Genomic DNA, 14,127 nt, shown 5'->3' with positions numbered 1-14,127 from the left:
GGGTAATATATAGCTTATAGCATTCCTCGATAAATGGGCTATCTAACACTGAAAAAATTTTTCAAGTCGGACCAGTAGTTCCTGAGATTAGCGCGTTCAATCAAACAAACAAACTCTTCAGCTTAGTATAGATTTGTTTATTGAGTTATTCGCTAACGCAGTGTCTTTCAGAGGATAAAGTCAACTAAGAGCCTATTGGATATTATCACAGTTCATTCTGCTTTTTGTGTTATAACAAATATTTGTAGCAAATTTTTATATAGAAAACTATTACTTAAATGTCAAACGATTCAGGTGGCTTTCACTTTTCTGAAAGCGACCCAATTTGTGAATACAGGCCCTATATTCAAGACTCAGATACGTTGTACGATCCTCTATACCTTGGTTACTTTTTAGTTTTTTTTTTATTTTTTATTCTTTACAAGTTAGCCCTTGACTACAATCTCACCTGTATGAGTGATGATGCAGTTTTAAGGTGGAAGCGGGCTAACTTTTTTGGAGGAGGATGAAAGTCCACACCCGTTTCGGTTTCTACACGGCATCGTACCGGAACGCTAAATCGCTTGGCGGTACGTCTTTGTCGGCAGGGTGGTAACTAGCCACGGCCGAAGCCTCCCACCAGCCAGACCTGGACAAATTAAGAAAATCTCAATCTGCCCAGCCGGGGATCGAACCCAGGACCTCCGTTTTGTAAATTCACCGCGCATACCACTGCGCCACGGAGGCCGTCAAGTTTCAAGACTTAGGTACTTAGGATTTCAGTAAAAGGTTCAATTTCTAATAATACACAACTTTATTTCACTAAAGATCTTTATTTATTTTTATATTACAAATAACATTATGTACATCATATAAATTACAATATGTTTTGTTACAACCAATAGTAACATGTATGATACATACAAAATAATACGTCCACGGTGGCATTCACGTTAACCCTGCGTCCGACGAACTACGGACACATTGCGTAGCTAGTCGGATGCAGCAATAACGGACGCTACTATGGACGCATTGGTGAGGTTTCAGCTTTAGACTTACATCTGTAACGGTGTTTTTATAACATGACAGTTTGATTCTCAAATTTGACTCATCTCTCACTGTCTAACACGATACTATAGATAAGGAAAGATAGAGAGGAATTTGAAACTTATACTGTCGAGTTACAAAAACATCGTTATAGAATAACGCTACTATACTGAAGTTATTCGTAAGTCGTATATTCAATTTACACGAGATAACGGTATGTCACGTATCCATATTTCAAATGAAGAGAAAATATGTTTTTACAAATAAATTCCTTTTATACCCTTTAGAAAGACCTGTAACTTACACGTGTTTTTACAATTCTGTATTTACTTTCTTTTTTTCTTTCCGTCATATAGTCCATGTTGGATTCGTCGTAATGCCCTATGAACGTTAGGCTGCGTTTCCATTATGTTGGAGCAGTTAATAAAACATTGTAATTTTCATTTTAGTAGAGATTACCTAAAACTAATAATACTATACGTGACAGCCGATTCAAATAAAGATGAATTTATTTTATATCGGTAAATTTATGTATTGGTTTTCGTACCTTCATCCATAATTGATAATAACCGCTATTTACAGTAATTTTTCAGTTAATTTCCGCAATAATTGTTACCTTAAAACTATAAATTATCAAGTTTAATACTATCTCATAACGAAGGATTAGATATAAATAAAAAAGCTTACATCGTCATAACTGTATCTTTTTTGTCTCCATGATATACAGTTTTTCATAAACGAAATACTGAACCGTTTTTGATACTGTTCTGCTTTACTTTGACATAAGTCTTATGAAGTTTTAGGGGGTGCAAATAAGATTGAATATCTAAATATTGACGACTCTTTGTCAGGGTTCTGTGTGGCTTAAAAAATGTAAAAACAAAACTGTTATTTAAATAAGAAAAGCTTTAATAAATTATGAATAAAATATAAAATAATTCGCGAGGTCAGCAAAAGGTGGAAAGGCAGTTTCACAAAATACGATAGTTGAAAATGTTAACAAATTAAACGTAATATTATACAACCATTGGCACTAAATTATATTAACATTTTAACACATTGTACATTATGGTGAAGGTTTTGGTTTAATAAAAGTTACATTTTGTATAATCTATTTATATACACGGCACATTTTTCATCTTATCCAAGCAAATCAATATATGTCAGTGCTTTGTATTTACATCATATTATATAAAACTTATTTTTTATGATAATAAGGTACTTAATCCACTTCAATTGTCAAACAATGTATACAAATATATAAATATAAAGGAGATGGTCCATTTCAGGTCCACTTTTGTACCCCGTATCATTAAAATTTAAAAAATACAAGGATTTTATTAAAATTTATTAAAGTGAATAAATCTAACTAAATAAAAAGAAATAAATAAAATAAAAACCCAAGTTTTTGAGTTATAACAAGATGGCGCCCATAGAGCAACTATGACATTACAATTGACAGCAAACGTCAAATCGATTATTGCATTGAAAACGTCATCAATCCGCCATTATAACCCATATTAGTGTTGCATTTCTTGGGAGAGAATGAATATTATTTCGAAAGAGTTAAAGTAAATTCGTAATATAAAAAAATATTTTCTTTAATTTCCGCTAGGGTACAATGACTGATCCTGGGCTTCAAACAATTTTGGACCATTTCCTTTATATATTTCTATACAACCCAATACGATTGCAGCATCTTTATATACCTAATAATGGGCACCAAACTTCACTTCTCACGAATAGCACTCGATATATCACTGTACAAACCACTCAAACACAATCCTCATGTCTTCTAAAGCTAGAAGTCCACTGGTTCGTTATAAATGTGCCAGTATGTCGATTTCGGTAGGCGGTTGTATGTGGGTGTCGTTCAATGCTGCCGACCCGGACACGGTGACGATCACCGGTTGCGCTTCCGTGTGGACTATCGTGACGAGGTGTTCGTCAGGGTCCTTCTCTTGCTCCGTTGGTTTCGGCAGGGGGTCTATTGTGTCGTCGTTGTACTTGAGCTCCAGATGCGTGAGCGTTGGGAGCGTGTCGGTGACCGTCACCGGGGGGTCGACGCGAGGCGCGCGGTAGGACGGCGGGCCGCTGTACTCCGAGCCGCACCACGCTGCTCCGGTGGATCCTCTGCGGAAACATACAAATTATATTAGGTATATCTAATTATTTTAAGCTTGTGGTGGTAACACACACATAGTAAATGTGTAATGGTATGTAAATGTAAAATGCTACTCATTTCGTAACAATTATGACGAAGTCGATATCAGGCGGTTTGTCGCTCACGCTCAGTCGTTACCCTACCATTGTACGCTACAGTCAATTAAAGTGTTTATCAGTGGAGCCTACTTTGATTACCCATAACCGCTACCCGGGACACAACGTACCAAAAGCTTATTAATCGAATTTATTTTCATTAATCTATGAACAAGTTAATTATAATTATCATTAGGTGTTAAATGACTAGCGGTTTAAACCTTCATTTTTAATTTGTTTGTTGGTATGCGGTGCACGTTGAGTAGGTCTATGCTGTATAGCTTCAGATAGACCTCTGCAAGACCTGATAAAGTTGACACAAAAGAAAATCGATAACGCAATCTTGATGGTAGATTTTAATGCTAAGGTGGGAAACAAATAAAAACGTGATATCAAAACGTCAATAAATAAAATTAAACGTTAAAAAATGGTGTTTTGGAATTCCCCAATCCCGCTGCTCGATACTTGATTAGATTGATCGACTACATCAAAAAATGTTGCAGGGAACCACTTGATGCAGGTAGCTCGAAAACCTTTGAAAGTTTTTCAAGAGCCTACCTACTTTAATATCAAACTCCAAAAAAAAAGAAAAATGTCATGTTTTTTTCTAAAACTAGCCTCCTAGGCAAGCAGTAAAGTAAAATAACTTAACGTTTTTTAAAAATATCTAAATATAAAACAATTAAAAATATTATAGAAATAAAAGTGTTTTACCTGACTAGACTAGCTGAATTTGACCTGTAAGTGGGAGGTGGCGACACCGCGGGCGCACTTCTGTCGAGGAGAAGCAACCTGTGAACAAACGTTCCCGATAAATACTTTCAAACTTTTTACTTATAAAGTTTTTAGTTCACAGCGATCTAAAGTTACAGCTTTACCGAGGCGCTGTTGGAAATTTGTTTAGGGGTTTTCTATTTTCTTAAGTCTTACGAGAAAAAAGAGTTTTCTAGTGTCAGAGCCTTTTTTATCGTAATTTAAGTTATTACATAATCATTAACATCTGATAGTAATCGTTATACAATATCACCTGCCAACCTGTAATTTAGACTCAAACTCAAAAAATGTGCGGATGAAAATTGGATTATATTTATATACTCACTAGCGAACGCCCGCGACTTCGTTCGCGTAAATTTCGATGTCAACTTTACTACTACCCCTACCCTACCCCTACCCTACCACTACCCCAACTCTACCCTACCCAACCCCTACATCTACCCTACCCCTACCCTACCCGACCCCTACCCCCACCCTAGCCCTACCCTACCCCAATCCTACCCCTACCTTACCTACACCCTACCCCCATCCTACCCCTACCCTCCCCGTACCCTATCCCTTTTCTACCCCTATCCCCCCCCCCCTATCTCACGCCTATCCTACCCCTACCCTACCACTACCCTAAACCCGGCCCTAAACCTACCCTACCACTACACTACCCCTACGCTTCCCTACCCGAACCCTACCCTACCCTGTAACTTCTCTATCTTACTCCTACCCTTAGCAAAATCGGTCCAGTCCTTCGAGAGTGGTGGTATGACCAAGAGAAATAGAGACTTCTATGCTAATAATATAAAGAGGTAAAGTTCGTGTGGTTGTAGGAGGTAATCTCTGGATCTACTGGACCGATTTGGAAAATTGTTTTACCAATAGAAAGCTACGTTATTTGCGAGTGTCATAGGCTATGTTTGATCTCCATATTCACACGGGAACGGAAACTACGTAAATGAAAGCGCCGGGCGTCATATAGCGGAATTTCTGCGTCTTTTAGAAATTTTGTATTATCTCCGAAACTATTTAAGTAATTAACATACTGTAAAGGGCAAATCTTATCTCCATAATATCCTTGTGATTATTAAATAATTTATTTTGATAAGGATTTAAGTTAAGTAGCATAAATAATGACGCAAACCTAAGTATATAAAATTAATAATTTTTAAAACACAAAAGGTACTATATCTGCTAATATATAGAAGATAGATATATGGAGTCGCGGACTTTTTTGTAGAACTTTTAAAGATACATTAAGTCTCCATACATTAATTTCAATTTTACACAATAGTTAAGGCAGCGCATGCGAATAAGTCTGTTTAAGAGGATTTTCAGTCCGACCTGTATGACAAAAACTGTGATAACTCGGCTAATATATATGATACCAATATAAAATATAGCCTATAGCACTCCCCGATAATGTAGCATTCTACTGGTGAAAGAATTTTTAAAATCGGACCAGTAGTTCCGAAGATTACCCCATTTAAAAAATGTGACAAACTTACAAACTTACAAACTTTACCTCTTTATAATATTAGTATAGAATAGTATAGAAGTATAGATTTAATGTTGAACACTAAACACCATAAATGATCATTTTATACTATAGATCGGTTTCGTCCCTACAAAATCACCTCAAAAAGTGATCCGAATAATAGGCTACAAAACTAAGCGCATATATGTATACACAATTTTGTCTTTAATTCCATTATTTAGGTATTTATGTACTTATTAGTGTTGAGTAGGACATACAAGAGGCAGGACATTTGTCCCGTACATGACGTCACAATGTAAGAGCGGCTCAACATTTAAAAATGTACTACTTCACATATTCTGTCGCGGTAGTTGCTTTACTCGTACGCGAGAGGAAGCGAGACAGTAGTACAAAAGTCGAATGGGACGTCATTCTGTGGTCCTGTCATATAATTTTGTACTATATCCATTAACGCGACGGAAATAGTATACGATGCGTTTAGAAATATTATTTTTTGAATTTGGATTTATTCAATTGACATTTTATAAAAATAAAAATTACTTAATAATTTAAAAACTGAAATATAATAACCAAGGTGAATCGATCTATTTTATAGGTTAAAAATAGGTTTGGCATTTAATATCAGTATGTAAGACAAACTATTACTAACATAGAATACTTGTACCGAATCGTAAATCTATGATTACTAAGCTATATAATTGTACTAGTACAAATATGACATTTGTACACGTTGCTTCAAACAAAGTTCAAATATGACATTTGTATTCGTTACTTCAAAATTCAAATGTAGTGCCAAGCTTCAGTACGCCTCGCCTCATTTGAAGTGGGACATTGTACTGCCTCGGTACAAAAAAGAGGCAACACTTACAAACTCTTTTTCAAGTCATGTCCTACCCAACACTAGTACTTATATATAGTTTTTACACCTCCTGAACACAACTCGACATTGTAGACGATATTTAGGTATTATTTGTTTAAATAACGTTTGTTGTTAACTACAACTAACATTGAAATGGGGAAATTTCCTCTTTTGTGTGCCTCATGACCTAGTAACACATCTATCAGTATTTAATATCATTGATTGTATTAAGTCTCATTTCCCAGACAGTTTTAACGTTTTTAATTGAAGCGCATTTCAGCAAAATTCGTGAGAAAAGTGATGCGTACAACTATAAATACCAAGTGATAAGGCCCCCTGCGTACTGTAGAGGCCCGGCACAACCCCAACAGTACGCTTCAAATAGAGCTCTATAATACTAAGTTGCATACCTGAGTCGATACTCTTGCATGGACGCCTGGTAGGTGGGTGGAAGAGGCCTGTAGTGGGACTCCGGGTAGAGCATGGCTGGGTAGAGCATGGCCGCGTAGGGGTGATGCGGGCGCGCCAAGCTCTTTTTTTTTTTTAATTTATTTTATTGATAACACTTAACAATTATTGAACATATCTATACTCTCGCCAAACTGTACAGGCAGTTTGTTGGCGAGTTGACGCTCATTATTCTAATGATTATTTAAAAGTAATTGCTAAATCTAATTTTAATAAGATACTTAAAACTAAGGTAACATAAGAATTTAGTATGCTCGGTGGCAGGCGCGGCACCAGGCGTCGGCAGTAGGCCCGCCGGAGTCCCAGCAGTGCACAGGGGACTTCAAATAGAGCTCTATACTACTAAGTTGCATACCTGAGTCTATACTCTTGCATGGACGCCTGGTAGGTGGGTGGCGGAGGCCTGTAGTGGAACTCCGGGTAGAGCATGGCCGCGTAGGGGTGATGCGGGCGCGCGTAGCTAGGCGGCAGGCGCGGCACCAGGCGCCGGCAGGAGGCCCGCCGGAGTCCTAGCAGCGCGCAGGGGGCATCGCGCGCGCCCAGCCGCCACGCCAGGCCCGCCGCCGTCACTAACACCACGCCTATACCTGTAACAACACGATTTAAAGTTGAAAAAAACAAGTTCTAAATGAAAACGTTTGCATGTTTCTTTTATCTTGCGACCTGAGTTAAGTCGAGTTTTTATTTGTAAAAAGGAATATGAGTATACCTAGTCCTCCTCAAAAAGTTTTATTAAAATAAGAGTAGAACTAAAAATCCTTAATTATGTGAAATGTCTGTCCTAAAGATAGACCAACGTGTGAGGCTGTGAGGAGATCGAATCATAGAACTCTCGGAGTTGAGTCCGGCCCCTTAATCGTAAAGTTGTTTTTGGAGGAGTTTCATCTGCACCACGGACTTAATTAGTTACCGTACGACGGTCATAATAGCACATTTAATGTGATAAGCATGTTCGAAAAACACGCACATTTGCCGCGCTTCTTCAAAAATACCTTTTTTTAAATATTTGCCACACCTTTTTAATTAAAAATTCAGGAATCCTCGTTGTAGAATCCATCTTACCGTGCAGCTATCGAGGTATTAAGCGTATTATTTTAGTTTTTAATTTTAATTTTTGTCATCAATGACAACCCATATTCGGCTACCTGCTGAGCTCGAGTCTCCTCTCAGAGGGTTTCGGCTAAATAGTGGCCCAATACGGTTTGGCAGACTTCACACACGAACTAGGAAAATTCTCAGGTATATAGGTTTCCTCATGATGTTTTTCCTTCACCGTTCGAGACATGTGATGAATGTCTTAAAATGCACACAAGTGAAAAGTTGGGGGTATAGGCCTCGACCCGAATTCGAACATATATCCCCCGTAATCGGAGGCAGAGGTATATCTACTGGGATATCACGGCTCAGTTTTTTTTTTAAATCGATCCTGCCAATAGCCATTCCGCCAGGTCAGCACATTAGCCGCGGCCCGCAGCGCCGGTGATACGCGGTGGTGCATATGTGTTTTGCAGTGCAATGGGTAGGTAAATATCTAACAGAGCGGTCCGCCCTAATGTGCCTTTGTGGTTCCGTACCACGCGGCGTAATTAATTCCCTAGCACAGCCTGGTGGATCAATTCGATCGGTTTAGTTTTTTTAATATAATTGATAGACCAAGCAGATGACTCGCCTGATGGTAAGTGGGAAATAGTCATCTATTCACAGATAAACACTTCGCAGGGCATGCTTGGAACACGATCTACAAAGTGTCAGTTTACTAACCGGAGACGTAGACGTTAGTCCCATGTGCCTGTAATTACGAGTATATCGGCAACAAAGCCCTTCCAGATCACCAGCAATGGTGAGGAGACGGAAGGAGGAGGACGGCAAATCTCAGTCACAAAAAGCACTACCTACTACTATTGCAAACTTGGTATGCGTTAACGACATATCTCGTAAAGAGGTTAACTTAAAAGATACATTGTCGAACAATCGCGCGCATTTTAGGTCTAATTGAAAAGTGCAGTGCCAAAATATTCTCCGAATTATTTTATCGCGGCAAGTTGGCTCGACTGGACAGAAGGACTGGCTCATTTTTTGCGTAAAGGATCAGCCTCTCTGCCCAACGCGAAAATCCAGCCAGTATTCTTGCTACATTCCCCGTAGGCATTGATTTGTATAGCTAATAAGTTAGTTTAAGTCTCCGATTGTATGTTGTTGAAGAGCAATACAAAAACACCTCACCCAAAAGTTAAAGTCTCAAGCAACAAAATAATACTTTCGTTACAAAAAGCTCTGTATACAAGGTGCATTTCCTCTGACATATTATATACAAAATTATACTTTCGTTTTATAAAGCTCTGTATACAAGGTGCATTACCTCTGACATATATACAAAATGATACTTTCCTTATAAAAAGCTCTGTATAAAAGTGCATTACCCCTGACACCCTGTTCGCTAAAAATAAAACAAAAACCGTACTGTACATCTAACTGCACGCGTAGTGTTGATACAACAAGCCGTTAACGAATTTCACGCACAAAGTTAAGCAAGCGACTGCAGTTGTTTAGATAATTATTATTTCGAGCCCGTGATCACGAACAATACCTACGTTCCGGCTTTGATCTCGCGCTAATGGCTGCACCTGTGCTGTTACTGGCGCCTGCAGTAGTCAGATATACCTAATCTACTGAAGGCTGTATAGGAGACTATACGTCATCAACCCATATTCGGCTCACTGCTGAGCTCGAGTCTCCTCTCAGAATGAGAGGGGTTAGGCCAATAGTCCACCACGCTGGCCCAATGCGGATTGGCAGACTTCACACACGCAGAGAATTAAGAAAATTCTCTGGTATGCAGGTTTCCTCACGATGTTTTCCTTCACCGATTGAGACACGAAAAAAAAAAAAAAAAATTAATATAGGAGACTATATGCTCCTACAATAGGAAAGTACGATTTGCGAAGCTGAAGTGGCAATGGGCAAGGCACATAGTTAGAAGAGCCGATGGACGTTGGGGTTCCAAAGTGCTGAATGGCGGCCTCGCACTACAAAGCACAGTGTTGGTCGACCCCCGACGACCAGGTATACTGACGACATCAAGCGAGGCGCAGGGATTCGCTGGATGCACTGCATGACATAGGCCTTTTGTAAGGAAGTCCTTACAAAAGGTCCATCAGCTCCTATATTATGCAGTGGTCGTCCATCAGCTAATATGATGGTCGAAATTCAATAATTGATGAAATCAAAGACTGCCGTTCTTACCTATGGTAGAAGCAGTGGCGTGCACTTCATAGGTGCATTTTTTTTTATAGTTTTATTCTATTTTAATTATTTTATTAAGGGCTTACAAGCAACATCATAGTACATAATCATATCATAATATATATGAATAAAAAAATATAACTATTGTACCAGCTTCGGAAACCACAGATTACTATACTATAAAGTAGAATTGAATATTTTATATAAAATTATTACAAACAAATTAAAAAAAAACAAATCAATAAAAAAAAATAGATAAAAAAAAGACAAAACTAAATTATTAAATAACTCTATAAACTGCTAGCTAGCTAGTTGGACAAAGATTTTTCCATTTTTATATAAAGTGCATACCCTAGTAAAAAACATCTTATGCACACCACTGGGTAGAAGCATAGGCTTCATAAAATGAGGCATGTCTGGCTATGCAGACTCTTGTTCTATGTTGAAGTACATAGAGAAAAGCGGAATTGCCTTTTACAAAGGTTTATATCGGGTCCACTCTGCTTCTATAATAGAGCTTTTATCATAACTACTTGGATGTTTTTTTTATGTCTTTCTATTATGGTACAATATGGCTTTTAAATTAGTACGTACCTGGAGGATTTTGGATGAAATATTATATAAGATCTGACTTGCTTATTAAAGATTATAATCTAATTCAGAAAACAGTTCCTAAATTAGATTATATCTATTATCTATACTAATATTATAGAGTTTGTTTGTTTGTTTGATAGATTGAACTCGCTAATCTCAGGAACTACTGGTTCGATTTGAAAAATTCTTTCAGTGTTCATCATCATCATCATTATCAACCCATATTCGGCTCACTGCTGAGCTCGAGTCTCCTCTCAGAACGAGAGGGGTTGGGCCAATAGTCCACCACGCTGGCCCAATGCGGATTGGCAGACTTTACACACGCAGATAATTAGGAAAATTCTCTAGTATGCAGGTTTTCTCACGATGTTTTCCTGCACCGTTTGAAACACGTGATATTTAATTTCTTAAAATGCACACAATTGAAAAGTTTGACTGGATTCGAACCCACACCCTCCGGAATCGAAAATCGAATCGAATCCACATATAAAAAATAATAAAATCATTTTCTATAATTATTTTATGTATACAGACATTTTTTATAATAAATTATTAGCACAATCAGGTCACCTGACGGTAAGTGATTGCTTTTAGAGAATTTGTTTATCCAGTGAAAAAGATTGATTATGAATACCGATATGAATGCCCAATATATGCAATGTAGATATTTTCTCGCGCTAAATAAAAAGAGGAAAAAATTTCATGACGTTCCATTTTTGGGGCAGGCATATACGGCACATAATTGGATGACGAATATTTGGTTAACTCGTCACTCAACGCTGATGTGTGAAGTTCGCTGAGTGACGCGTACAAATTGCTCTAACGTCACAACAATAGATCGTTCGCCTGTAACAACATCATTTGCCCCTAACGCTAATGAAAATCCAATTAATTCAGCTCCAAAACTCATCCGAAGTTTAATTGAAAACTTCGCCCGGTGAAGGGCGGACGCGACTTTGTGAATGATGTAATGAAATTTCGGGGCACGGATTGTTATTGTCATATGCAGGGCGAATATCCAATGAGGTTGGTCGGATTGTTTCACGGTTAATTACGGCCATTTGTTAGAGGCGCCGCTTTTGAGCTGAATTTATTAATATTAGAACGTGCGCGCCGCAAACTGAACAACTGGCGGGAGAATGGCAGCTGTAGTGATCGCGCCACTTTTGTAATTTATATTCTGTTAATTTGGAAATTTACATTATGGTAACAACGAAGCTTTGAAGCGGATCTTTTTATTTTTTTAATTCTTTACAAGTTATCCCTTGGCTACAAACTCACCTGATGGTAAGTGATGATGCAATCCAAGATGGAAGCGGGCTAACTTGTTAGGAGGAGGATGAAAATCCACACTCCTTTCGGTTTCTACACGACATTGTACCGGAACGCTAAATCGCTTGGCGTTACATCTTTGCCGGAAGGGTGGTAACTAGCCACGGCCGAAGCCTCCCACCAGCTAGACCTGGACCAGTTAAGAAAATCTCAATCTGCCCAGCTAGGGATCGAACCCAGGACCTCTGTTTTGTAAATCCACCGCGCATACCACTACGCCAAGGAGGCCGTCAAAATTTTATTATTTTAACATGGAGTCAATTATATATAAAATATTTAAGAAATAGAATTGAAGGAAATTGTATGTTTGACTGAACTTATTTACGGAAGCCAAGATATATTATACTATAGATTTCTTACGTGCTTACAAAATCACCGCAAAAAGATATCCGAATTTAGCTACTCCACTCAGCACATACATGCACAATTTGTGTTTAATTATATTAAATATTAATGTACAATTTGACTTTGAAGTCTAATTTAAAAGGTTCAAATGCATTAAGGTATTCTTACTGAATTGCCTCTGTTCTGGTGTCTTCGACCATGACCTTACCACCTTTATAGCAAAGACGTATAACATTTTCATTCAGCATTCCTATATTATGCCATACAATATTATCTCACGTGTCACTATCTAAGATTAAAGACTTGTATTTGGTAAATTATTCCATGTCATAATTATTTTTTTTTTGCAAGAGATAAACAAAAGGGGATATGAAAAATGATCAATTTAGTTTCACCCAGTAGGAACTTTGATCGATTGTAAAAAAAAGATGGCGACGTGAATCGTGAAACGAACTGTTCAACGATCAAAGACTTCGCCGGTGAAAAATTCAATCGATTTACAGTTTTCATCTCGCTCCAATGCTGCGAAGATTTTGTATGATTTTTTGTTAGTAGACATATTGTAAGCTCCCGATGGCTCAACCTTACATAGACTAATTTTAGCAATGCTCTTCTCTTTTGGAACCCTAAACATTAATTTAAAATTTTTTAATTATTATCATCATTATCTTAAGTATAATATTACCTGACGTTTCGAAAGAACTTGTAAACTAAGCCTATTTGAAATAAATGAACTTTGTTTTGATTTGATTTGAATGTGTATAATAATTATACGTACATGTAACTACCTAGTAAGGTTAAAAGTAAGTGTAAGTAAGTAACCAACTTGTAGGTCCACTGATCACGACTGAGTTCTTTTCCTGAGTCAGTAAGACTTTAAAGCTTTTCTTTCTATTTGAATTATTTTCAAATTCCAAAAGTTGTTTATTTTATACACTGACGTAATTAACATATTTTTGGCAGACTCAGAATTGGATTACAAAAATAAGAAAACCCATGTCGAACAAAAGGTTATGATTCACAATATTTGTCAGGACAACTTAAATAAAAATTCAAATTGTAACCAAACTTAGGACTTACAATGGCAGAAAATGATCTTGAGGAGTCACGCACTTGTGAAAGTTGAGTGTAGGGTTGAAGGATCCTTTGACTGTTAACACTCTCATTGAGTAAAGTCACTCTCCCCGCCTATCCCAAGAGAACTAATAAAGATAACCCATAAAGAATATACTGTAGCTGACCTCACGACGAGCGCCTTATATCGCAAGTCGTTGCCGCCAACCGATCGGTACCACTCTCTAACTCCCCACTCTTTACGGAAACAAATCGCGCCATATGACGTCATATCTGTCTCAGACTACTATTTCCTACAATATTATATCGATGGTTTTATACAGTCGTGCCTTATAGAGCAAGTTAAACCATCGGTCCTGGTCATTATCGTCAACATAATCATCGTAATAGTTTCATTGTAACGCCAAACGCCAAACGCATTGGAGAAGCGTGGTAAGCACATTAAGTAAGCGTCAACAGCTCAACGTTAAAGGGGCCGGACTTATCACTGAGAGGTCATGGTTCGATACCGGCCATATGCACAATCGTTGTACCCGCTCCAACAGTCTTTTCAGACTATTTAAAGGAGAATGGGAATATTGGACAAATTTAAAAGATATGGCAAATATTTTTTTTTAGGGTTCCTTAGTCCACCATGTCCGTCGTGATGTGTGTCTGTCTGTGATAA

At 37.8% G+C, this 14,127-nt stretch overlaps 1 protein-coding gene across 1 annotated transcript in view; it reads right to left on the bottom strand.

Annotated features, from left to right (window-relative positions):
- Positions 1-792: 792 nt before the first annotated feature.
- The window catches only part of LOC112048144 (uncharacterized), a 178,098-nt gene continuing 164,763 nt past the window's right edge, over positions 793-14,127 (bottom strand). The window contains exons 3-5 of the mRNA XM_024085549.2: positions 7,228-7,459; positions 4,000-4,077; positions 793-3,159 (exon numbers count right to left, since the gene is read on the bottom strand). Of these exons, the coding sequence (XP_023941317.2) occupies positions 2,847-3,159; positions 4,000-4,077; positions 7,228-7,459 (623 nt within the window). The 3' untranslated portion in view covers positions 793-2,846. The remainder of the gene's footprint in view (positions 3,160-3,999; positions 4,078-7,227; positions 7,460-14,127) is intronic.

This window comes from Bicyclus anynana, chromosome 11 (genome assembly GCF_947172395.1).
Source record: "Bicyclus anynana chromosome 11, ilBicAnyn1.1, whole genome shotgun sequence".
NCBI classification, from domain to species: domain Eukaryota; kingdom Metazoa; phylum Arthropoda; class Insecta; order Lepidoptera; family Nymphalidae; genus Bicyclus; species Bicyclus anynana.
This window is presented reverse-complemented; position numbering and strand designations above follow the sequence as displayed.